Source organism: Schistocerca americana, chromosome 7 (genome assembly GCF_021461395.2).
Source record: "Schistocerca americana isolate TAMUIC-IGC-003095 chromosome 7, iqSchAmer2.1, whole genome shotgun sequence".
NCBI lineage: Eukaryota > Metazoa > Arthropoda > Insecta > Orthoptera > Acrididae > Schistocerca > Schistocerca americana.
In genome coordinates this window covers 134,651,883-134,676,088 of record NC_060125.1, presented here as the reverse complement: position 1 = coordinate 134,676,088, position 24,206 = coordinate 134,651,883, and the positions used below count along the sequence as shown (strand labels likewise).

Genomic DNA, 24,206 nt, shown 5'->3' with positions numbered 1-24,206 from the left:
AGACGAAAGGATGTGGGTTTTAAGGGAGAGGGTAAGGAGTCATTCCAGTCCTGGGAGCGGAAAGACTTACCACGTGCGGATGGATGTGTGTGTGTATGCGAGTGTATACCTGTCCTTTTTTCCCCCTAAGGTAAGTCTTTCCGCTCCCGGGATTGGAATGCCTCCTTACCCTCTCCCTTAAAACCCACATCCTTTCGTCTTTCCCTCTCCTTCCTCTTTCCTGATGAAGCAACCGTTGGTTGCGAAAGCTTGAATTTTGTGTGTATGTTTGTGTGTCTATCAATCTGCCAGTGCTTTCGTTTGGTAAGTCACGTCATCTTTGTTTTTAGATATATTTTTCCCACATGGAATGTTTCCCTCTATTAAAAACATGAAGTATGCTTGATAAGATGTCTTGAGACACGCCTTTTCATTTGTAGTCCTAATTTTATGTATGACAGTGCAGCCACTACCATTAAGGAAAACTGGTGCTTTGAGTTACATATTGTAACTGCTGTTTATCTACAAGTACCAAACTGAGATTTATGAAAATCATGAAGTAAATCACTAAGGAAAGAAAAGGGGAAATAACTTGACCCTGTAATGACAGGAGCAGGTTGTTATTGTCATCTCAAATCAGTATATACAGTTACTGCAGATATTGTGGTGCTAAACTGTTCTGCATCAAGTTCACACTACCAGCTACGCAAATAAAATTTAAGTGCAGATCTAGGTATCGAGCTAGGCCATAGCAGTGTGGGGAATGTGAAGTTATTACTTCAAGTAGGGCTTACCAATTTTAAAGCATTGCAGAGAAATATTATCATTTAAATGCTGATAAAGCAGCTGCACAAATAACTACATTGTTGCACATCCGTGTGACTGAGCCGAATGCATTTACAATTATAATGTACACCATCAAAACATAAGCCCTAATGTTCATGTTATGTATTCTTTATTAGCTTTGTCACTCAAAACTTGAAATGTTATGTACAGTGATGCCTGGTGTGGTACTTATCTGATAATTTGGGATGAACAATACTTTATGCTGGATCATTGCTTATCAAATTTTTATGAACACCAGAACATTTTATACAATATGATTGTAGTTTGTATTCTCTTCAGAATTTTTCTGAATATTTTTCCAATTACACACTGGTAGCATATTTTCATTTCCAATGCCATTAGGCCCCAGAGCTATCTCAATGAATATTACATTTCAAGTCAGTAAATGTTTTTGTTGGTTTTGGATGCTAAAGAAATTAGTGAATGAGAAGACTTACAACACCCAGGTAAAAATGAGCAAATATGTTAAGAAAACATGATTTCAATGTGAATCATTCACTCTGCTGTGGAGCACGTGCTGTTTTGAAACTTCACAAACTGTCCACCATGAACTATGGGTTGTTTCAGAAATGAAGCTTTCAGTTTGCAGCACAGGGTCTGCTATCTTGAGACATTCAGACAGATTTAAACTATGGGCAAGACCAATTGTAATCTTGGCTTTTGCAGCATTCCAGAAACAACCCTCAGTCATCCATAATTATCCTCAGAAATTTGTATCATTATGGAAGGGCTCTTAAGATACTTCAGTGGAAGTCTAGGGGGTGTTGGTACCAACTCTGTACAAAACAGTCCTTGCCACAGGGAACTGTAGATCTGCTGCATAAGTACAAAATAGAGCTGCTGTCCTCTAATTACCAGAACAAAATAGAAGAACCTAAATTCTACTTACTTCTTAGATTGACAGATAACTCATTATAATTTGTTTCTGATTTTACAGTGGTCTCCATCTTTGCTTAAATTTATTTTATGGACATAAGGCCAAGGTCAAGGCATAATTCTCTGCCTAACATTTTGTCTCCCACTGCTGGAGATATCATTAGAGGTTTTAATGACTCAGAAAGCAGTTACAGACTGGAACAGGCTCAATAAGCTGAACTTTTATATGTATGCATGTCACGAACTGACTGTTGCTCGGATACTTATAAACAGTTTAGCTTACTGAGTTTCTTCGAGTCTGTAACTGCTTTCTCAGCTGTTTAAGCCTCTGTGATTATGTTTCCAGTGCTAGAGCATGAAATGTTAAGCAGAAAATTGTGCCTTGGACCTCAACCTTACACCCATGAAACAATTCTCAGCAGTTACACAAATACCAGCCCTAAACACCTGCAATCTAAGTCTTTATATTTTATTTGTCCCTTGACCCCGTATCACAGGTCCTTAATCCTGAATAATCTCATTTTTTGCTCTTTTCTGTCTTACTGAAGAAAGCTGGAATGTATGTTTTCATTTTTCACGCACTTGGATAATATAAACTTTTTCTGTCTTTATTTGATAGTAGTTTCATTTCAGAGGTTGTTTTTCCTACAGACATTGAAATATTAGCAGTTGATGCCTGTATTAGATGATTTGACAATTTCATCATTAATGGTTGTTACAGCAGAATATTATTAAACTGATTGACACAGCAAAGAATTAGATGAAACATTTAAACACCAATGATTATAGCTACCAGTGGAAGAAGAAAGTGGAATTAACACGCAGCACTATTCGCGTTAACCCCAACCTGCTTTCATACCTTACTACACATCGCACAGGGTTGCTTAATAGAAAGGTGAGCCAGACCCTGAATGAATTTGCGTGCTGATATAAAAAACATTCTCCGATACACCACCCAGGCTGAGCACAGTTCTTAGATAGTACTCCATCTCAATATCATAATTTCCAATAAAGACCAGGTAAAACATGAAGACACACATACAGATCAGCTTTCACTGGGCGCATGACACACAGGAATTTACTCTCTGAGGATGGCATATGTTTGTAATGTCAGGTAGGGCATCTGGTCACAAAATTATAATAAGAACAACTGTCAAATCGGGGATGGACAAACGCCCACTGTGAGTGGACTTACTATAGATGGGACAAACACTGAAGGAAAGAAAGATATGTGACTAAAGCTTACTATACTAATGAAACCATACACTGAGTTTCATGAAGTGGTAACATGTCCATAGATGTGAATGTCCTCCTTTTGCTTTAGTACTTCTAGCTGAACCTACAAGGAAGTGAAACATGGACAATAAACAGTAAAGGCAAGAGAAGAATAGACACTTTTGAAATGTGGTGTAACAGAAGAACACTTAAGATCAGATGGGTAGATCAAGTAATGAAGTACTGATGAGAAAAGAGCTTTATGGCACATGACCAAAGGAAGTGACATGCTGAGGGGACACACCATATGACATCGATGGATATCTGAAAGGTAAAAATTGTACAAGTAGACGAAAGCTTGACTATAGTAAGAGAGCATGTGGATATAGGTTGCAGTAGTTATTCACAGAAGTAGAGATTGGCAAAGTATAAACTAGAATGGAAAGATGCATCAAACCGGTCTTCAGATTTAAGACTACAGGAACAGTTCAAGATCATATTAAAAAACATTTCAGTTTTACTGTTACCAATCGGACTTGTCATTTTGATGATGAAGGCCTCTGATAATTACATTACACTAGCTACACAAAAAGAGAAAGCTTAAGTCACTTTAACAATCTGTAGCAGGCCTTCTTTGAAACATGTTTGTCAATAATGAATCTAAAATCAGATCCATGGAGGATTTTATTTCTTCCAAAAGAGAGAAAAGTAATATGAAAAGAGATCTGAAAAGATAGGTTTGGTGCTTCTCAACGAATTTTTGCATTCTGGTCTCCCTCTGAGCAGCTGCACTGCTGTGGTGGAACAAGATATAAGACCACCTGTAATATTTCTTCAACATTCTTTTGAAACTGGAAGAACAGCTCAGCTTATCAATCACCAGTTACTGTCCTACCTCAAAAATATGTAATGAAAAGGACACACGTGTGAATGAACATTATCAAGGGATAATGTTTCTTGTTTAACTTTATTCATAAATGTTAATATGGACCACAGATTGCACTAACACTCAAAACCCCATCTGAACTGCTATAAACAATGTATCACATAAGTGGTACCCAAAGAGGGCACACGAGAGAGAGAGAGAGAGAGAGAGAGAGAGAGAGAGAGAGAGAGAGAGAGAGAGAGAGAGAGAGACTGCAGATCACACATTGCTATCCAGACTTCCTTTCGGACAAAAGGCATTTCCTTTTTTAATGCAGACAACCACCACAATTCATGCAAGCACAACGCGCGCGTGCATGACCACTGTATCTGGCCACGGAAAAAGATATTTTGGTCAAAAGCTCAACATGCACTTCAGTCTTTTTGTAGCGTCTGTCTGTGACTCAACAGCTCCCATGTATGACGAGCAGCAGTATCTCCTTTTCATAATATTGTTGTACACAAGGTAAGATTTCCAAGTTGCCACTTTTTAACTAGAGAAGTTGTAGACAGACATTAAACCCTACTCCCCCCTCAGACCGAGTTCACCTATCATCAGCAGAAAACCATAACAGCTCATCTTACAGATTCTCACATAATATTTTGCAGTTAATACTTAATTAGGTATTAGTCTCGATCAATGACAATGTAAATACTTGTGTGTTTTGTGAAGCAACATTGGCACAGCTTGCTGTAAGATGTGAAGAGAAAACAAGGGGACATGTAAATGGCTGGTTATAAGTACCCAATATGAGGTCAGCTGAAAATGTGGTTTGTAGCAAAGATTTTAAGTAATTGAGCCAGATTTTGATGTCAATGTAATCACTGAATGCAAAATATTTGGAAAAACAATAGCAATAGTCAGAAAAGTTTGCAAGATATTCCCCACAACAAATAATAGTGGCAAGGTACTTCGTGAAAATAACTATTTCAACTGCTTAGCAACTTATTCTTACAGTATTGCTTTCATTGCCTTCGCAGAAACCTTGACATCACCATCACAACAACTACTACCACTAGTCATCATGCCATGACAAAACAGGGGGGGGGGGGAATCCATTCTGCATGAAATGTTTGTTGCAACAAGAATTATAGTTATTCTCACAACATCACATTTGTTGGTTTTGCCAACTCACAAGTAAACTGTCACTTTCCAATCCAGCCTAAACTTCAGATTGCTCCACAATAGTCACCAACACAACTGTTCTTTATTCAGCTATGTCACTAAATAAATTTCTCAGAAAATAAGAGGGACAGAGAGCAAACTGCCATGTCAAACTACATGCAGTGGGAAATAACTGAAATACTGTAGGGTGAAGTGGGGTAAGTGTAACCATGTTTTGGCATAGTTCAACTTTGACATCAAATTGCCAACTTGTTATTGAAGGTATGATTTTGAAATTTCTCATGCTTAAAGTTTGACTTATTGACTTTTAAACAATATACATTTTGTTTTTGAAAAAATAAATTATATGGTCAAATAATTGTTTTCAAAATTTTGTGTTGTGAGGTTACACTTGCCCCACGGTTCGGGGTAAGTGTAACCCCGCATTGTTGTACCCATACTGAGCATTGTAAAAGAGACTTGGGGTAAGTGACCTGATTACGCAATTTTTACTGAATTTGAGGATTTTTAAATTATAAAAATATCTTAAATTTTACTCAAGATATGAATTTTTTTGCACACGCCTCTTTGTATATTATGAAATACAAAGAAAATGTTCGCTAAACTAAAATATAAGTGTTAGCCTAAACCATAAAACACTGAAACAGAATGCTTCATAGATGATTTATTTTTGTTTTAGGCCAGTTTAAATTCTACAAAAGTAATATTTTTTTCTTTAGTAGGCAATTTAACAAAAATAATAAAATATCTAGTATCAAGAGAAAAGAAAAGTTCACTTTCTATTATTTTTCATGGTAACTGAACTAAAGTTGTTGGCAATTTGTGTTTAATACTAAACTGCCCTAATTCAACTTATTATATTCACACTTAGGCCCTAACTATTATTTAGTCACCGAATGTTGTATGAATCAAATGTAACACCAAATGTCAGGTCTCCCCAGTGACCCAAAGTAGGGTCAGGCAGCACTGAAATGACATCAGAGAATGGAACTTCCGTCTCATCTCTTCTATCAGGCCAGTAGAATGTGGTGCCACACTTTGTCTTATTTTTGCATCTGAGGAAAATCACTTCTGGATCTCCTAAATCACTAATTTTGGTAACTTGGCCAATAAAATAAACTTTCTTACATTCTACCAGAGCATAGTTTCAAACTGTAATTTTATCTTTGGCTTCAAAAAAGTTTGCCTTCTTCTTCTTCACAGTTTATCATTTCTTTCCTGAGATCGTCCAGTGTTGTTATGGTCCCATTTTCTTCATCACTACTTATTAAAGATGGGCCTCCTTCAGTTTTACTTTCTTCACTTACTGATTCAACTTAGGCTTTTTTTCTTGTTACTGACATGAGCAATCGGGGATTTTTTTTTTTTTTTTTTTTTTTTTTCACAACATTCCGAGATGCCATTTCAGATAAAGTAACAGCACTTTGTTTGGAAGATTTACTTTTCATTACCAAGCCCTTTTTTATGCCGATAATGCTTTTCTGTTTTGCTTTCTCCTCATTATTCTTGTTTCCTTTAAAACCTTTTTCTTTATAGATGGCATCTTGGAAAGTGATAACTTCAGCTCCTGGTGCAATCCTTTTCTTCTTTGTTTTACCAGGGAGACTACACTGTCGGACTGTTTCCAATAATGAGCTTTCAAATGACAAATCAGAAGTTCCAGAACATAATGAAATATTGGTTAGCTTGGGAATGGTTGACAAAGAATTCTGTCTGATACTGGGAGAACTGCAGGGCTCAGTCGATGTAGGCCTATAAAATTCTGGAGGTTGTTCAGCTGGAAGCTTTCCAAAAATCTGAGTACTTTCTGTTAGAGACGTAGCTTCCACACAGTCTATGGCTGCATTATCGTGAACTGACAATGGATTTGTTTCTGCCAAAGATTTGGTATAAGCTACATATTTTTTATATGACTTCCGGTTCATATTTAGTTTTACCAATTACTTCTCTACTGTAAGGGAATATTCCTGTTTTTTGAAAACCACTTTTCAACAATACAGGTGGTGATTCATTCCATACAGCAGCGGGGAGATTGGAAAAGTCACGTTTGCTAATTTTTACCCCCTGATGATGTCTCTGGTGACGAGTTAACTTTTGGTCCCAAGTAGATTTCGCTCCCTTAAACACTGCTACACCCATTGGCTGCAGGATGAAGTATCATGCTCAACATTGTTGTCAGTCAAACAATGCTTCACATACTGTACTGTAATTGAAATGGTGGCATTCTTTACAGTTCTGTGTCATTTTATAAACGGAAACGTGGTTTAAAAATATAGTAGACTTAAATAAAAAATGAGATATATCTATCACAAACTCAGTAGACCTACAAATCCAGCACATCAGGTTTTCTGGTATCCATATGTACAGGAAGGCCAGTTTAGTTGATCTAGTGTTATAGCAAAAACAAGGTTGTGGCTTACATAGATAAATATGTTCCAGTAAGTTTGTTTGGGGCAAGTGTAACACCCCCCCCCCCCCTCCCCCGGTTACACTTGCCCCAGCAGATTGGTTACACTTGCCCCACATGGGAAAAGTTGGGGTAAGTGTAACTATGACTGGCATATCAAAAGCTTTATCAGAAGAGTAAAACGAATCTCATATTTGAAATTATCATGCAAAAGTTAGATTGTAACCAAAAAATTGTGCAGTTATCTTTAAAACTGCAAAAATGACAGACCACCAAATTCTGAACATGTCACTCTCTTGCAGAGTGAAAGTGCAGACGTCAATTCAAGTCCAATAATTAATTACCAATTTATGTCAGATTTGACAACTTATGGTTAAATATAACAAAGAAAGGAGTAAATTAACATGTGTGGTAGGTCAGAGGTAAAAATACAGCTTCTTTAAGGCACCATAAGCCGTGGTTACACTAACCCCATGGTTACACTTACCCCACTTCACCCTAACTTACTTTTGTATTATATTTTTGAACACATAGGAAAGTATTAAAACTGTGGTGGCAGGGAGTCAAAAGAAATCTTTCACAACTCCAACATAACCATGAATGACCTCTGAATAGTGTCAAATAGTTTGAATAGTGGCACTCAGAATTCATTGTCTTCCCTTGATTCCCTAAAACTACCCTACATTTATTATATAAACAGCAATGTTGTCAACCAACATCCCACAAAGTCAAAGCACTCGGATTAGAACTGCTCCTATTTGAAGCATTACCTGTATAGTAATAGCACAAATGTAGACATATACGGATCTGCTGCAGGTCAATCTTTTATCACAACCTCTATTTGGCATTCACATTCGTCAGCTTCACCAACTCGCAGACAAACTATCCTCTTCCACACTAACCTTGGCCTCATACTCTCACCACAATCAGTATTTCAAAGGATGTGCAGAGAGGGGGTGGGGGAATGGGACAACAGAAGTTACACTATGCACTGAACCCTTACATTCCCCTCCCCTGCATTTATCAATATAGCATGAACGTAAAAATTAGTCTTCGCTACCCCTCAATCTGTTACCTCAACTAGATTTTTTACTTTCATATCCCTAAAGTTTGCCAGCGTACAACCAAATAGTCACTGTCCAAACTAACCTAGACCTTGGGCTGCACTACAGATAAGTTGTCACAATAACTCAAGATTTCGGATGGTTCCAATACTTAACAGTTTCCCTTTTTTCTAGCAGCATCACTGATTTTTGATAATACATTGATCGACTGTTGCATAGCCATTCAGACATAGAACTTCAATACAGTCATTATTACTTTCCTATTGTGCTCTGATTGCACATCATTTAACTGATGACACTGTCAATGTAATTCTAAGTGTCACAAGGCATAAGGATATTAAAGGACACCAAATGCAGTGCAGTTCAGGCAAACACAACTTGCAATATTTGACTGGTTAATCTCTTTGTGACATTTACTGAAAGACAAATACAAAAATCAAGGATATACATATATATATTTCACTTTTACTTTCGATTCTTGGACTTTCATATATATATTTATCTATGTATGTAAAAAGAGAAACAACAGATCACAAATGAGCTGGTTGTTACAGTAAATGAGCAAAGTACTACTGGGCATAAAGGCAACAGTCTGGTATTTATGGAAGTTTAAGACACTTTTACACCTTAGTGCTAATATTCAGTCTTAAAATTACACCACTTCATGAAACAATAACAATGAAATAGGCACATAAAGCACTTAAGTTTCAATAAGAGAATGTTGTTATTTTTCATCTTGCCGTCTTCTCTTCACACTTTTCTTTTTAATACCTCTATTAAAAGAGTCACCATTATTTCCTGTGCTACTTTCAAGTGATGCAGTATCCAACAATTTGTTGATAGCAAACGTATATAGGTCTTTATTAATTTTTTTTAGAGCTATTACTTCATCTTTTATGCTACCTGCTTCTGCTACTGCAACCATAGGTACTGCGTCGAACAATGTGGGTGATTCACATAAATCCACCTTATTCATAATTTCAATGCATTTGTTTTCACTGTCAACGGATTTTTGAAACCCATTCAATACAACAGTAGGTTTCCAGTCTTCTATAAACATTTGTTTTGGGCAAATGGTAAAAAAAGCATTGTACACAGGCCCCTTATGTTGCAACACCCTTTTGCACTGTCCACTTGGAATGTCCCACACGATGACTTTCATGTCTGTTGAACTTGAGAGCAGTGTCTGACCACCAATTGACGATGACAGACTGGTAATCATTTTATCATGTCCAACAAACTTTTTTGGTGTTTCGTTAACTACATGGTGCACATCTCGAGGAGGATGGCTGATATTGAATTCCTGAATCTTTCCACTATTAGTTCCAACAAAAACAACAGAATCCGTACCATCAACAGTTACAGCTGTTAGTGGTGCATCAAATAATAAAGACAACAACAATTTACCTGATGCCAGGTCATATATTTTACATGTTCGATCAAAAGAGACAGACACTAGCAGAGCTCTCATGCCTCCTGGACCAATGAAAACGTCTTTGACTGGCAGGCTATGATCAAAGAAGGTGTATCGTGGTTCTGCTTCTCCTGGCACCGAGTACATTTCATTGGCGAACTGGGAAATCAAGTAAGCGAGAGGCCACACAATTACTCTGCAGTCTTCTCCGCCAGTAGCAATGTGTGTACCGTCATCAGTAAACTTTAAACATGTGATATCCTGGAAGTGACGATTTGCCACCGCCATAAGCCGTCCTGATGCTATCTGCCAGATATGAAGTCTCTCAGCTATTCCTGCAGCACAGTACTGAGCATTGGGAGAGACAGCCAATGCGTTTACACAGCCTGAACACAACATCCTTCCAGTGCCCAAATTTATTGTTTCTTGGCTATTAAGTGGCCACGCATGTATGAGTGGTCTTGCGTTGTCAGCCGATAACAAATAATCATTTCCCAAAAGACAAAGCGTATGGGGCGCCGAGACACCGCCACCTTTATAATACATTAACGAAGTTCCGTTGTTAGGATCCCATACACAAGCGTTCCACAACTGACCTGAACCATCACTTGTTATGACTACCTCAGTTGTATCAGTCATTACAAAACTCGAAATAGTTGTGTCTAACGATGACGATTTTTCAACGTTCGCACTATACAGTCACTACAGTACACTTACCACGTGCATAAGCAAGTCGCATTGCTCCACTGCTGAAGTTTGTTGTTCTGTTTTTCAGCTGTTAACAGTACAACAGTAAACCAACCTTTCCATAACATTGTATGAAATAGAATAGAAAACCAGTTCTCCACTCACAGTGTAGGTTTTAGGATCGTAAATGCAGAAATTTATATTTACTGCTATATGAGTAAAAAAGTTATACAAAATTAAAACTTTATATGAAGTGCAATTGAATCTAACATTGAAAGTCAGTGCAGGCATAGTTGGATAACCTGTGTTACAAGAGTAAATTAACCAACGAAATAAAATCATTGTGTGTGTGTGGTGTATGAAGTGCAGATTCAAAACATGTTTAAAAAGTGAGGGAAATCGACTGCTATTTCTGAGAAATAACTATATTCATTAGCATAGTTTATGCATTGCGATCACTGCTCAAAATTCTCTCTTCTTCATTGTGTGTGTGTGTAAATGTTCCATGTCTCCATTTTCAGATTCGACGAGAAAGAAAGCGTGACGGGAGTGCAACAGCTGAAATCATCCGTGCAAAAAGGGATCAGAACAAAGCTCGTAGATCAGTATCCATACCTGGAGAATTACGTTGACTCGGTCCTTCCAAAGAAGGATACATATCGGATTGTCAAATGGTATGTTCTTACACAAAATATCCTGCGTGGTTACAATCGTCATTCTAGAAATTTTGTAGGCGTGATAAATCGAGAATAAATGTAAGGTAACTACTTATCTACCTGCCTTCCGTTGTTGTGAATTTCAGCGTGTAAGCACAGGCACATTAACTCTTCAAACTTAAAATCCAAGTGACCAATACTATATATCATCATAGGCTTGAGATTCGTTGATTATAGAAGGAAGTAGCATTAACAGTCGTAAACACGAAAGTTCAACGGTAACTGTTTGTGACGCGTACATTGTGATTTGTTATGCGTTTAGAGAAGGCGTAATATATTGCTGCATGACTGTTAGGTCACTTGAGTAATGGTGCTCCCAGTTGGCTTGCAGTTTCCAGTACAGTTGATATGTATTAGCATTTAGAAATGAATTATTACAAATTTTGTCAGAATTTGTTTCCAACATCCTACACCGTCAAATTTTTTTCCATCGCGTTCAGAATACAGAATTAAATATATAGAGTGAAAGCATAAGTGTAATAACTTTATTGCAATTTGTGGTCTGTTGTCAATTACTTGTGGCATTTTCGTACAGGTAATGAAAATACTTAATGAAACAGTTAGTGGGTAATAGACTATTTGATTAAATTCGCGTTTTTATACAACCTTTTTTTCCGCTATGCTTGCATTGATCAACTGAGGTGAGTGGTGACAGTCTTACAACGATCCTTGGATTTATACAAGCAGGGTTTCTCATTTATGTCGAGTGTTATGCCGTAAGTTAAGGAGTGAAATTTGTAGAATTTGATGATGAACATGGATTTGTCATCATTTCATGGTATAGCTTGAATAGTAACAAATTTAACCCTGTAGTGTATGTTACATGCAATATTGGGTGTATGTCTGCAACAAACTTTTGGGTATTGACTAGGTAATTTGGTAAATATTAAGCACATGTTCATCGACTAGTGTATCCAGTGTACATTTTTTGTTAGCAAAATGTGCACTGAAACTGAACCTAAATGTCATCTGTTTGTCACTACTGAAACTTTCTACCCCAAAAAATTAGGTTGTAAGGCAGTAGTGTACAGCCATGTAGGGCTATGTTCAACAGTTCTTTCCATTAGCTCAACAGCTTTGTATCACATGTATATTCCGTCCTTTTTCAGTGTCACCCGGATGCTAGGGTAATATTTATTTTGAAACTTTAACGTCTCATTTTTCAGTCTTCCATGTTTCCATTCCCAATTCTTCTTTTGTTGACATACTTCATTGCACACACTAAATTTTCGACCTTATATACTATCTCCGACTGTTTACTTTCCTTCATTTGTGGTTTCTTTGTATCCTTGTGTTCCTTTATTATAATTTTATCATGAGATTTCTCCTCTTTATTTTTAAATATTGCATAATTTCTTTCATGTGTCTCTATCCCCAGTAAAGTTAAGCTCTTTCTCCCAGTCTGTACTTTTGCACACCTTGTCAGATTGGTTCAAGTGAAAGTGCCAGTAAAGTTGTACTAGCCTACAAAGAGAACCCTGAGGAAGTCAGAGTGGTATGAGGAAGTGGAGGGGGGGGGGGGGGGGGGGAGAGAGGAGAGAGAGAGAGAGAGAGAGAGAGAGAGAGAGAGAGAGAGAGAGAGAGAGAGAGAGAGAGAGAGAGATAACGAGAACTTTATGAATTGCTTCATTTTGATTCTCAGTTGTCTAGGAATGCTTATATCATAGGCAATTTCAAAACTTGTATTTTCTCATAAAAATAATTGATTTTTCCTTATTAGTTGTGCTATTTTTATTTAGCCATGACCACATAGAAATATTGGTCAATACTTCTGGCGAGCTGCTGTTTTTCCGACACCGGGAAGGTCCATGGATACCGACATTACGGCTTCTGCACAAGTGTGAGTACTGACAGTTCTTTTATTATTAATTTGTACAGTTTTGTGTTAAATGTGTGTACTCTTCTGTCTGTAATGGGCTCAGCTCAAGCGTGCAATTGTGCGCCTTGGCTTCATAAAGTTTTGTTTGTTACTTGAAGAAAAGTGACCCCACTGATTGTGTTTCTTATTTTGGCAAAATGTAAAGTACTCGCAACTTGTACCTACAGTCTGAAGATGAACACTGCCTGGTTGAAACCAGTTACAGGGACAAAACAGTGTATGGGAGCTGCCAGCGTAATACAAGGAAAATGTAGGTCATACATACCAACATATGAGAATCCACGTGTATTTAATGAGAAGAGGATAGGTAGGCAGCCGTGAACTTGTTGAAGGCACTAGCCCACACACATATGAAAACTTTATTCAGGATGGCTAGGCACGGCATGACCCTTCAGCCTCTCAAATCTGATGCCGGATACTTAATGAAAGCACTGCCTCATTCAGTCGTACCCAATGTTCAGTTCTGTTATGTTGGTACTTACTTGGAACACCTTAGCTTATTAACAAGAAGAATAGTTATACACTGTTCATTTAATTTCTCCAAACTTTTCACTGCACTTACATTACACATTTGCAGAAGTCTTTAGGACCACAACTGTGCTGACACATCTCTGTTAGTTTCATGTCTGTTTTTCTGCCTGTTTGAAAAACCGATTTGTCATATGCTTATGATTAGAGATTTGTTGTACACAGAAAAATTATGACCCATCAGTATTACGCACAAGTGATAACTATTAATGTATTATTATTTGTATTCTTATTCTTCTTCTTCTTCTTTTCTTCTTCTTCTTATTATTATTACTATTATTATTATTATTGTTATTAGTAGTAGTAGTAGTAGTAGTAGTATTCCCTCTGTGAGTTCACTAAGAAAACTTTTAAGTGTATTGTGTACATTATTTAAGAGGCAGGCTTTGATGTTTTAAATAAATGTACTATAGTTCTTTATTAGCTCCTTGGGCAAATGTTCTACAACTTTGCTACCTAATATAAAATTCTGTTTTGAATTGTTTTGTGTGGTTTTCCGTGATAAATATAATTCCAAACAGGCTGCTCTTGTTCCATGATTGTGTGCATAAAGCTATTTGTGACTTTTTCATGATGTGCTAAACAGATAGGAACATGAAGTTTCTTGGTGCAATAATGATGGCAATTTTTTTAAATTATGGAACTAGTACCAAATAATGTCATTACAATGAATCCATCCATCAAGATTATTGGAGACTGGGATTGCATGCGTACACTTTGGCCAGTGATGTCACCATGCTGAAAACTCCTGTTTCGAGTGAATCTAACATGATGATCAAAACATTGATCGTAACACCCACAGAAATAAAATTACCAAGCAAACCAATACACAGACTAAATCCAGTGAAATAACTGTGACAACCATGGGGAAAAAACCACTCAAAAATGCCAAAAATAAAACCCAAAAAATTATACAAAGTGCACCACGAGATCGTGGTATCCCAATCTCCAGTTAACCTATATTGCTCAATCCTAGACTATACTCCGTTCATCATAAGAATAAACCTGATGTAAACAAACACAATGAATGGGCAGAAGCCGCAGCACTAGTACCCTGGTGGTGTTACACTTTGGAAGTAGGTCCTACTTATGTATTAGATTTATTATTACTAAGTTACATTAAATGAAACTCTAAGATATTCAAAGGTATTAACAGCCATCAATGTTTTCTTAATCACACTTCAGCTATGTAATTTTTATTGCAAAAATTATCTACAGTCACAGCTGCAGCACTATTGTGCTCTGATTGTCGCACTGTTAATACGTAATATGAAAATGGTCGAGGCTGCTTTCTTTTCTGTAATGAGAGACACATGTGGAACACTGTTAAAAAGTGCTGAGAAGTAGGTTGTTGTTAATGTTTTTCATAAATTTTCGGTAATAATTGGCTTTGAAGTTTCTTGAGGGAATGTATTAGATATAGTTGAGACACAAATACACATTGGATGTGTAGCAGAATCGGTAGCGTAGTATAGTCTGTCTGTAAACTCATGAGCGAGCAGCGCTTTTGGTGGGGAAGTGGCCTTTCCCTGAAGAATGCTGCCACCAGCCTACAGGGGCACCCAAAATCTGTTGCCCATGGTCTGTCTAGCGTTGTTGATGGGCGTGCGGTGATATATGTTGTTTCTCTTTGTGGGATCTTACTTGCCACTGCCGGTGAGTTAACTTTGTATACTTACTGATATACTTCGATATCCGGAAGTGATGGATAATTGTCTAGTATTGCAAGAAAATGTGTAGAATACGAAGAAGTGGAGGTGTTTGCGGAGTAACGAGCGTTCGATCGTCTCTTCTGTTATTACAGCATGCATTAAAGAGGCGACCCAAAAGGAACTGTTGGCTAATGTTACCAGTCCCAATCAAACGACTGCAGTTTATGGAAACGTCTGCCTCACCCAATATGACGCATAAGTAAGGAACAGAAAAAAAAAGCCGCACAGTTTACTGGAATTGCCATGAAGGAAAACTAATAATTTTGGAAGGAAACCCATCGTTACAGACAATTTCAAAATCATGTAAAACCTTTGATGCTTATGGAACACTAAATCTCGGTCACTATTTACCGATTTGAAGACATATTGCTTAAAACATGTGTGCAATAGCTATTCTAAACACTGCTGAAATTTCCTTCGAAACATGTGCACAGACTCTGGACTTCTAAGCAAAAAGCTTGACATACGAGGTGCATTCACATATTAATTTTTATTTTTTGGTAAGAACTTTATTTTTTAATCTACCGCAATGTTATCCTCTTAATATATATTACATAATATACAATTATGCCAGTGCTTTTTCCAATTCTCGGAACACTATAGGAACTGTTTCTTCAGGATAGTTTATAGGTCTCTTAACTGTGCATTTTTAATCTCATCCATGCTTGTAAAACTGCTGTCTTTTAAGGCCTGCTTTGAAATGCTTATGCCACTTGTCTGCCCTTGGCGTACTCATAACAGGCTCACCAAAAGCAATATTTACCATTTCTAAAAATTTCATACACTTTATTCCATTCTTATAACAAAATTTAATACAGATTCTCTTAATTTATTTGTATGCTACCAAAACACATGTAACCTTTCTGACAGCAGACAACAGAGTAAATACCCAATATGCATAACATTGTACACATACTTTTGAGGCATGTTTATGAAGACAGTGACAAAAAAGTAGTGCAAATCGGACTAATACAACACACAAAATTATAAATTTCTGCTTACTTTTTAAACACTCTTTGTGTTGGAAGAATTGTTAAGTTTCAGTGCAGTTCTTCAAAGAAAACTTCTACCTTTTAGTAGAAACACAAAATAAGAACAAGCCTTAAATTCTACAGACTAATTGCATTATATGGGGTTCGTTTTACAAATAGCGATAGAGGAACATACATTCACATGAACAGGTGTTTGGTTCTGTGTTTGTAGTAGAATCCTGACCTCCGTTCTTATGTTAGTATTATTTAATCTATAATGTTGTGTTTCGGAGGAAGCTATTGTTTTTTGTTTTCCTTATGGTCTTAATGCATTTGTCTAAAAATAAACGCAGCCTAGACGTATTTGTACACAGCATCGCCACAGGTTTAAAGCGCGTGCCACAGCAGGGACGGTACTATGTTGTGAAACAGCCTGTAGAAGCGCCCTGTGACGTATCTGGGTAGGCAGAGTGGGGACTCGCTCGCTCGATTTTCGGTTTACCGCCAGACTATAGATTGGTAACAACATACTATGGTTTGGTGGTACAAGTCTCGCCTCAGTCATGTTTTTCTCGTTCGATATGAAATACCTGCATCTCATAATTTTTTTATGAATAATGCATGTCTTCATGTTTCTAATTACATATTGAATGCAAAATTCCTGTTTTAATTTCAAATATAAATTCTTAATTATCGATAATTTATGAAAGACCATTAATAAAGGTTGCTTAAATTAAGAAAACATAAGTTAAATTTTTTAAGGCAAAAATGAAAAACCAAATACTCTTTACTTGGATGTGTCTATTGTTTTATACCACAGATGTAGATAAGTTGTGTAAAAACTTGAAAAACAATCATTTTCACAGCATCAAGCACACCATACAAATACTACCTTCTACATTTGCCACTGTACCATTACGATATGAACCCAACAGAACTGATCTGGAGCCAAGTTAAGGGATTCGGCCTCGGAAATAACAAGATAGTTACGCTGCCAGACGTACTGGAACTAACGCATGCAGCTTTTTCACGTCACACCGAATGCTGGTGGGGGTGTAGAATGGCAGGTCGTGAAAGAAGAGGAGAAAATGCGGCACTTTAATGGCTTCGTCAATTCTGTTGTTGATCGAATTGTTATCAACATAGCAGATGGCAGTTCCAGAAATGAAATGTTTTTCTCAGATTCGGATAAGAAAGGAGCTAAGAGATTACCAGACGACTGACTGCGGTGTGACTGCAGTTAACACCTTCAGTGGCTTCAGTATTCGCCAGTATAGTGAAATACCTGCAGTATGCTTTTGCATCACTCGTAGCCCACTCAGGAAAATTACCGAAGTTTGGAATTTTCATCACTCTAGTTTGTAATTAGAATACTTTGTCAGGTAAGAACAACAACGTTTTATACTTTGTCTGGTCACCCAAGAAGCACACAGTAATTGTGCCGAATATTATTTCATTCCCTTTAAAACTTAAATGACATTCAAGGCTATATTGTTTCTTTTCTGGTATCTTTTATGTCTGAACTACAATTGCTCACATCATTGCAGGTTAGTTGGACTGCTGTCTGGCCAGTGCTGTCCAAGTTTAATGAGCCAGTAAAGCTGTTGTCCTGCATTATCACTTCACCTATGTGCGTGTAACACAGAATAAAACGTATCCTTGTGATCGTACTTGACTGTACTGGCCAAAGCTTGGTTTCCGCTCCATGCGAAACAAGAGATTCAAGTAAACACAGAAGAATACATGGTGTAATGTTTACATCAGGTGTATTCTTATGATGAATAGAGTAGAGGATACCTCCCCCTCCCCACCCACCCACAACTACAAAAGCTGGGATCCCAGTCTCCATTTCACCAGTATACCTCAATCCTAGACCATGATACCAATGTGTGTTACACCATCCCCCTCCCTCCCCCATTTTCCACAACTTCAAAAGCTGGTATCTCGATCTCCAGTCCACTTTTATAGCTCAACGCAGTTACGGTATTGGCAACTTTAATGTTGCAGTTGGTAACTGAATGTGCCGTGGATGATGGGAAGTGAACATGACAAATGATGAGTCGGTTAGCACAAGACTGTGGAATCCACGAGAAAATAGTTTTTGATGAATGTCATAAGTGGAGCAATGCCTTTTAATTAAATTTTAGGAGAAGGTAGGTGGTTCAATGTTTTTAATTAAATCATAGGAGATGGATAGGGTATCAGTGTTTTTAATTAAAACGTGGGAGGAGGCAGGTGGATTAATATTCATAATAGTCACACTTTAGACATACACTACTGGCAATTAAAATTGCTACACCAAGAAGAAATGCAGATGATAAACGGGTATTCATTGGACAAATATATTATACTGGAACTGACATGTGATTACATTTTCACGCAATTTGGGTGTATAGATCCTGAGAAATCAGTACCCAGAACAACCACCTCTGGCCGTAATAACGGCCTTGATACACCTGGGCATTGAGTCAAACAGAGCTTGGATGATGTGTGCAGGTACAGCTGCCCATGCAGCTTTAACATGATACCACAGTTCATCATGAGTAGTGACTGGCGTATTGTGACAAGCCAGTTGCTTGGCCACCATTGACCAGATGTTTTCAATTGCTGAGACATCTGGAGAATGTGCTGGCCAGGGCAGCAGTTGAACATTTTCTGTATCCAGAAAGGCCCGTACAGGGCCTGCAACATGCGGTCGTGCATTATCCAGCTGAAATGTAGGGTTTCGCAGAGATCGAATAAAGGGTAGAGCCATTGGTTGTAACACATCTGAAATGTAACTTTGACTGTTCAAAGTGCCGTCAATGCGAACAAGAGGTGATAGAGACGTGTAATCAATGGCACCCCATACCATCACGCCGGGTGATACGCCAGTATGGCGATGACGAATACACGATTGCAATGTACGTTCACCGTGATGTCGCCAAACACGAATGTGACTATCATGATGCTCTAAACAGAACCTGGATTCAGTCGAAAAAATGACGTTTTGCCGTTCATGCGCCCAGGCACTCCTGTCTGTGATGCAGCGTCAAGGGTAACCGCAGCCATTGTCTCCGAGCTGATAGTCCATGCTGCTGAAAAAGTCATCGAACTGTTCATGCAGATGGTTGTTGTCTTGCAAACATCCCCATCTGTTGGCTCAGGGAGCGAGATGTGGCTGCATGATCCGTTACAGCCATGTGGATAAGATGCCTGCCATCTCGACTGCTAGTGATACGAGGCCGTTGGGATCCAGCACGGCGTTCCGTATTACCCTCCTGAACCCACCGATTCCATATTCTGCTAACAGTCATTGGATCTCGACCAACGCGAGCAGCAATGTCGCGATACGATAAAATGCAATCACGATAGGCTACAATCCGACCTTTATCAAAGTCGTAAATGTGATGGTACGCATTTCTCGTCCTTACATGAGGCATCAGAACAACGTTTCACCAGGCGCCACCGGTCAAATGCTGTTTGTGTATGAGAAATTGGTTGGGAACTTTCCTCATGTCAGCACATTGTAGGTGTCGCCACCGGCTCCAACTTTGTGTGAATGATCTGAAAAGCTAATGATTTGCACATCACAGCATCTTCCTGTTGGTTAAATTTCACGTCTGTAGCATATCATCTTCGTGGTGTAGCAATTTTAATGGTCAGTAGTGTATTAATAAACAATGATCTGCCATGATTTAATTAAAAATATTGATATTACTGGGCTGTTATGCGGGCACCTAACAGTACAGTTGAAATTTTATGTCATATTCCGTTTTATGACATTCCACACAATATATTCCATTGTGCCACAATGCTATTTCGTAGTATCACATCATGATGACTGTAGCACAACAAATGACACAATAACGTACCTCGCACACACATCACCACAGCACAATTAAATGGCTATAGTATGCCACCTCTTCATACACCGCACTCTCTACAACAACATTTCACTTCCGCTCAAAAAAAAAAAAAAAATCACCACACACACACACACACACACACACACACACACACACACACACACACACTCTCACAGCAGTTTGATGAGGTCGCATGACACGGTGCAGTGGGTCACTGGAGGTGGTATCCTACAATTTCATATACCCCATGCATGATACTCCATACATCTCACCAAAATGGAGAACTTTCGGGCATGTGAAATGAATCAAGGCTTGGGTTAACGAAAGAGGACACTCTTAAAATCTTAGTCTATACACTAGATTAATAATAAACTATCACTATACTGCTTGATACTATTTCTACCTATTCCACGTGAATGTAACCCAGTCAATTTGCCATGATGCAGCTACTTCTGGAAAAAATGACTCTGCTTTCTTAATTTCATTACATAGATGGTGGCAGGTTTTTTTTTCTGAAGTACTGGTTTTCCTGTTAAACTACTAGGTTAAATTTAGCCAGAATAAGCACAAGTAATAACGTAAGGGTGAGATCAAATAAAATTGCTGTTACTGCTACTAATCATCATGCAGTGGATGAAGTCGGAGGTAAAAGTAATGAATGAGGTCCTCTTTCATTAAATAAAGACTGTTGGCTTAATAATGAAACATGTAATTAAAATACATAAATAAATATTGAGCAACATAAAATATTGGTGATTTTTTTATTTTTATAGATCATATCAAAATCAAGAGAGAATAAAATTGATTTTTGATGATAACCAGTCATCAGATAATGTTGGGGGAAAGACTTTTCCATTACTTTCCAATATCACTGTAACATAATATCTTATTCCACTGTTGACTCAACAGCTTTAAACAAGTAATCAGTTATCAAAAGTTAAATTAAATGAAGTTTCGCTCTTGGTTCCTTAGAATATGAAAGCACAAATACAAATTCAAGACTTAGGAAAGCAACTTGTGAGTCTTCCAAGACAGTGACAATATGTTAAAATGAAAAGAATCACTTTCAATAGGATATAAAGAAAATATTTTCAAATAACTGTAATGAACAAGAATTAGGACAATATCTCATGATGTTTGGAAAACAAATTCTCAGGAATTATGACAAGACGCTCGCATATAACCGCACCTGGATTTTTGTAGCACGGAACCCATGGTTGTCGTAGTGACTGGCATACTTTAATGTGATAATTTTCAGAGCTATCATATTCTCTGTGTCGTTATTTAACATAGGGATTTAAGATTTTGGCTTTCAGTTATGGTACATCCTTGATGACATGCTGAGGCAACACTTATAGTAGCATTAATAAAGGCTGCTTTCAGAACAGATCTTTCACTTTGCTAGAGTGTGTGCTGTGTTGAAATTTCCTGGTAGATTAAAACTGTGAGAAACTTCCTTCGCATGGGGGAATGCACTAACTGAGGAATTCAGGCACAACTTAAAACCCATCCTCATTGCTGTTATAACTTCAAGGTGAACAAATATATTTCAAGGAAGACGCAATACATGAAAGTCACAGACAAGTAATCAGAGTAAGACGTGTGTACACTTTAACAGTCAAATCATAACTGAGTCCGAGTCTAGCGGCCGCTGGCTGGCTGGCCGCTTAGGTGGCGCTGCTGCTGCATAGCTGGCAGACAGCACTGCATGTAGAGGACGCGCGTAACTGTGCGGTGGCACTTTGAAAGATCGGTGAGTCACAACACTTTTCCCCCCTTTGAAGTTTTTGCACAGGTCTTGACGGAGGTGGCCTGTAGATTGCTAACGTCCATAGGTGTTGTTTGACTGGCCGTAAGGTCTCGAGGAGGAGGCTTCCCGTATGGACGGAAGTGTCCCCGATGATAAAGGGTCGAGATGACAGGAGATGTGGGGATCGAATCTGCTGGTGCCCCATGCAGCAATCGGCCCGTTGCAGCAATTCTGGTTGTTATAACAGGCGACATGGGCGATGTGTCCGCGTCCGTAGGAGAAAGAGGCGAGTAGAGTTGCTCCGACAGATCGTGGTCATCTGGTTCCTGCATGGGCACGTCTCCTGGTGACGTCAGTTCTTGTGCTGGCACTGATATGATGGTGAGAGGACTGCGTTGTGAGGAATGAGAGATTCCAGTATCCCGAGCGTCAGGTAGAGCCGAAGGTGGTGTAGCGGCATCCAGAACAGGCGTTGCCGGCACATGAGGCTGTAGCTGGTCCGAATGACGCACTGCAACACCCGTGTCCGTCTGGATTTCATACAGGCGTTGGCCACGGTGTCGTAAGATGCGGCCAGGACTCCATTTTGGCCGCCTGCCATATTCCCATACCCATACAAGGTCGTCGGCGGTGAACCGGCCAAGCGAAGGCACCCACGGCCGTGAGGTGGAAGGCCGCAGAAGATGAAGCACCGTGCGGGGCTGTCGGCCATGTAAGAGCTCAGCCGGGCTGTGGTTGCCCGTGGGAGTGAAACGGCAAGAAGCCAGAAATTTGGGAAGCATATCATCAGCAGCAGAAGAAGTCAGGACTTTACTCATCTGAGCCTTAAATGTGCAGACCAGGCGTGTTAAGGACAAGAAACTGCCGGGAAGCAGTGTCGAGAGGAAGATGATGATAAGCTTCTGACAGGTCAAGTTTAGATAAATACTGGCCTCCAGCAAGTTTAGTGAACAATTCTTCAGGTCGAGGCATAGGGTAAGTGTCGATAAGGCATTGAGCATTTACAGTGGCTTTGAAATCGCTTCAGAGACAAATATCACCATTTGGCTTAGCAACAACAACAACAGGAGAGGACCACTCACTGGAAGTGACAGGAAGCAAGACCCCAGAAGCAGTGAGACGATCCAGCTCCCGTTTGACCTGATCACAAAGGGCAACAGGAATGGGCCGAGCCTGGAAAAACTTAGGCTGAGCAGTGGGTTTGAGCGTGATATGAGCTTCAAAGTCGTTTGCATGGCCTAACCCAGGAGAAAAAAGGGACGAAAATGTCATCAACAAGGAACTGAATTGAGTATAAGGAATAACATCAGAGACGATATTGAAGAGTCATCTATGGAGAACCCAAAAACGCGAAAGGCATCGAAACCAAAAAGATTCTCCGCATTACTATGGTCGACCACAAATACGGGAACAGTGTGAATGACAGATTTGTAAGATACCTCAGCATCAAATTGTCCCAAGAGAGAAATCTTCTGTTTATTGTAACTTCGTAATTGCAGAGTGACAGGTGACAGGATTGGAGAATCCAACTGAAGATATGTTTGAGAATTGATGATAGTGGCAGCAGAACCAGTACCCACCTGCATGCGATCATCTCGACCAAGTATTTGGACAGTGAGGAATAACTTCCCTGAAAGGGAAGTAGTACAATTAACAGACAAGACAGAATGAAAATCAGCGTCATGTTCATGAACATGAACATCCTGTAAGCGGTTGGATTTGCAAACGGATGACACGTGACTCTTTTTGTGACACACGGCTCAACGTTGTGGACAATCTTCTCTTGAATGTTTCGTAAAACACCGCGCACATGAAAGAAGTTGCCGTGGGTTTTGCTGCAGTTTCTTAGAGGTGTGTTTACGGTTAGGCCGGGGCTGCGCTTGGGAGCGTACTGCGGCCACGTTGGCCGGCGGGGACACGCCACACGCTTCATCAACATCGCACAGAGGTTGTATTTCCCCGACGTCACTCCATGCCTCTATTTGCCCTCCAGCAGCGCGAGAAATTTCAAAAGACTGAACGATGGATAGGACTTCATCTGGAGTCGGATTTGCCAACTGAAGGGCACGTTGTCTAACTTCTTTGTCGGGCGCCGATCGGATAATAGCATCCCGTACCATGGAATCGGCGTAGGATTCTTTGTGAACTTCAGTAACAAATTGACACTTTCTACTGAGGCCGTGAAGTTCAGCAGCCCAAGCGCGATAGGATTGATTCGGTTGTTTTTGTCAACTATAAAAGGCAACAAGGGAGGCTACCACATG

The 24,206-nt window shown here is 39.0% G+C and overlaps 3 protein-coding genes across 3 annotated transcripts in view; 1 reads left to right on the top strand and 2 right to left on the bottom strand.

Annotated features, from left to right (window-relative positions):
- Positions 1 to 10,621, bottom strand: part of LOC124621909 (RNA-binding protein 41-like) — a 64,013-nt gene extending 53,392 nt beyond the window's left edge. Inside the window, exon 1 of the mRNA XM_047147409.1 lies at positions 10,569 to 10,621. Coding sequence (XP_047003365.1) covers positions 10,569 to 10,577 — 9 coding nt within the window. The 5' untranslated portion in view covers positions 10,578 to 10,621. The remainder of the gene's footprint in view (positions 1 to 10,568) is intronic.
- Positions 8,907 to 10,605, bottom strand: LOC124621910 (WD repeat-containing protein 18). Its single transcript, XM_047147412.1, has one exon. The coding sequence runs from the start codon at positions 10,488 to 10,490 to the stop codon at positions 9,162 to 9,164; it is 1,329 nt and encodes a 442-aa protein (XP_047003368.1). The 5' UTR covers positions 10,491 to 10,605; the 3' UTR covers positions 8,907 to 9,161.
- A 159-nt stretch (positions 10,622 to 10,780) lies between the features above and the next one.
- The window catches only part of LOC124621911 (malignant T-cell-amplified sequence 1 homolog), a 68,126-nt gene continuing 54,700 nt past the window's right edge, over positions 10,781 to 24,206 (top strand). Inside the window, exons 1-3 of the mRNA XM_047147413.1 lie at positions 10,781 to 10,927; positions 11,060 to 11,212; positions 12,994 to 13,094. Coding sequence (XP_047003369.1) covers positions 10,917 to 10,927; positions 11,060 to 11,212; positions 12,994 to 13,094 — 265 coding nt within the window. The 5' untranslated portion in view covers positions 10,781 to 10,916. The remainder of the gene's footprint in view (positions 10,928 to 11,059; positions 11,213 to 12,993; positions 13,095 to 24,206) is intronic.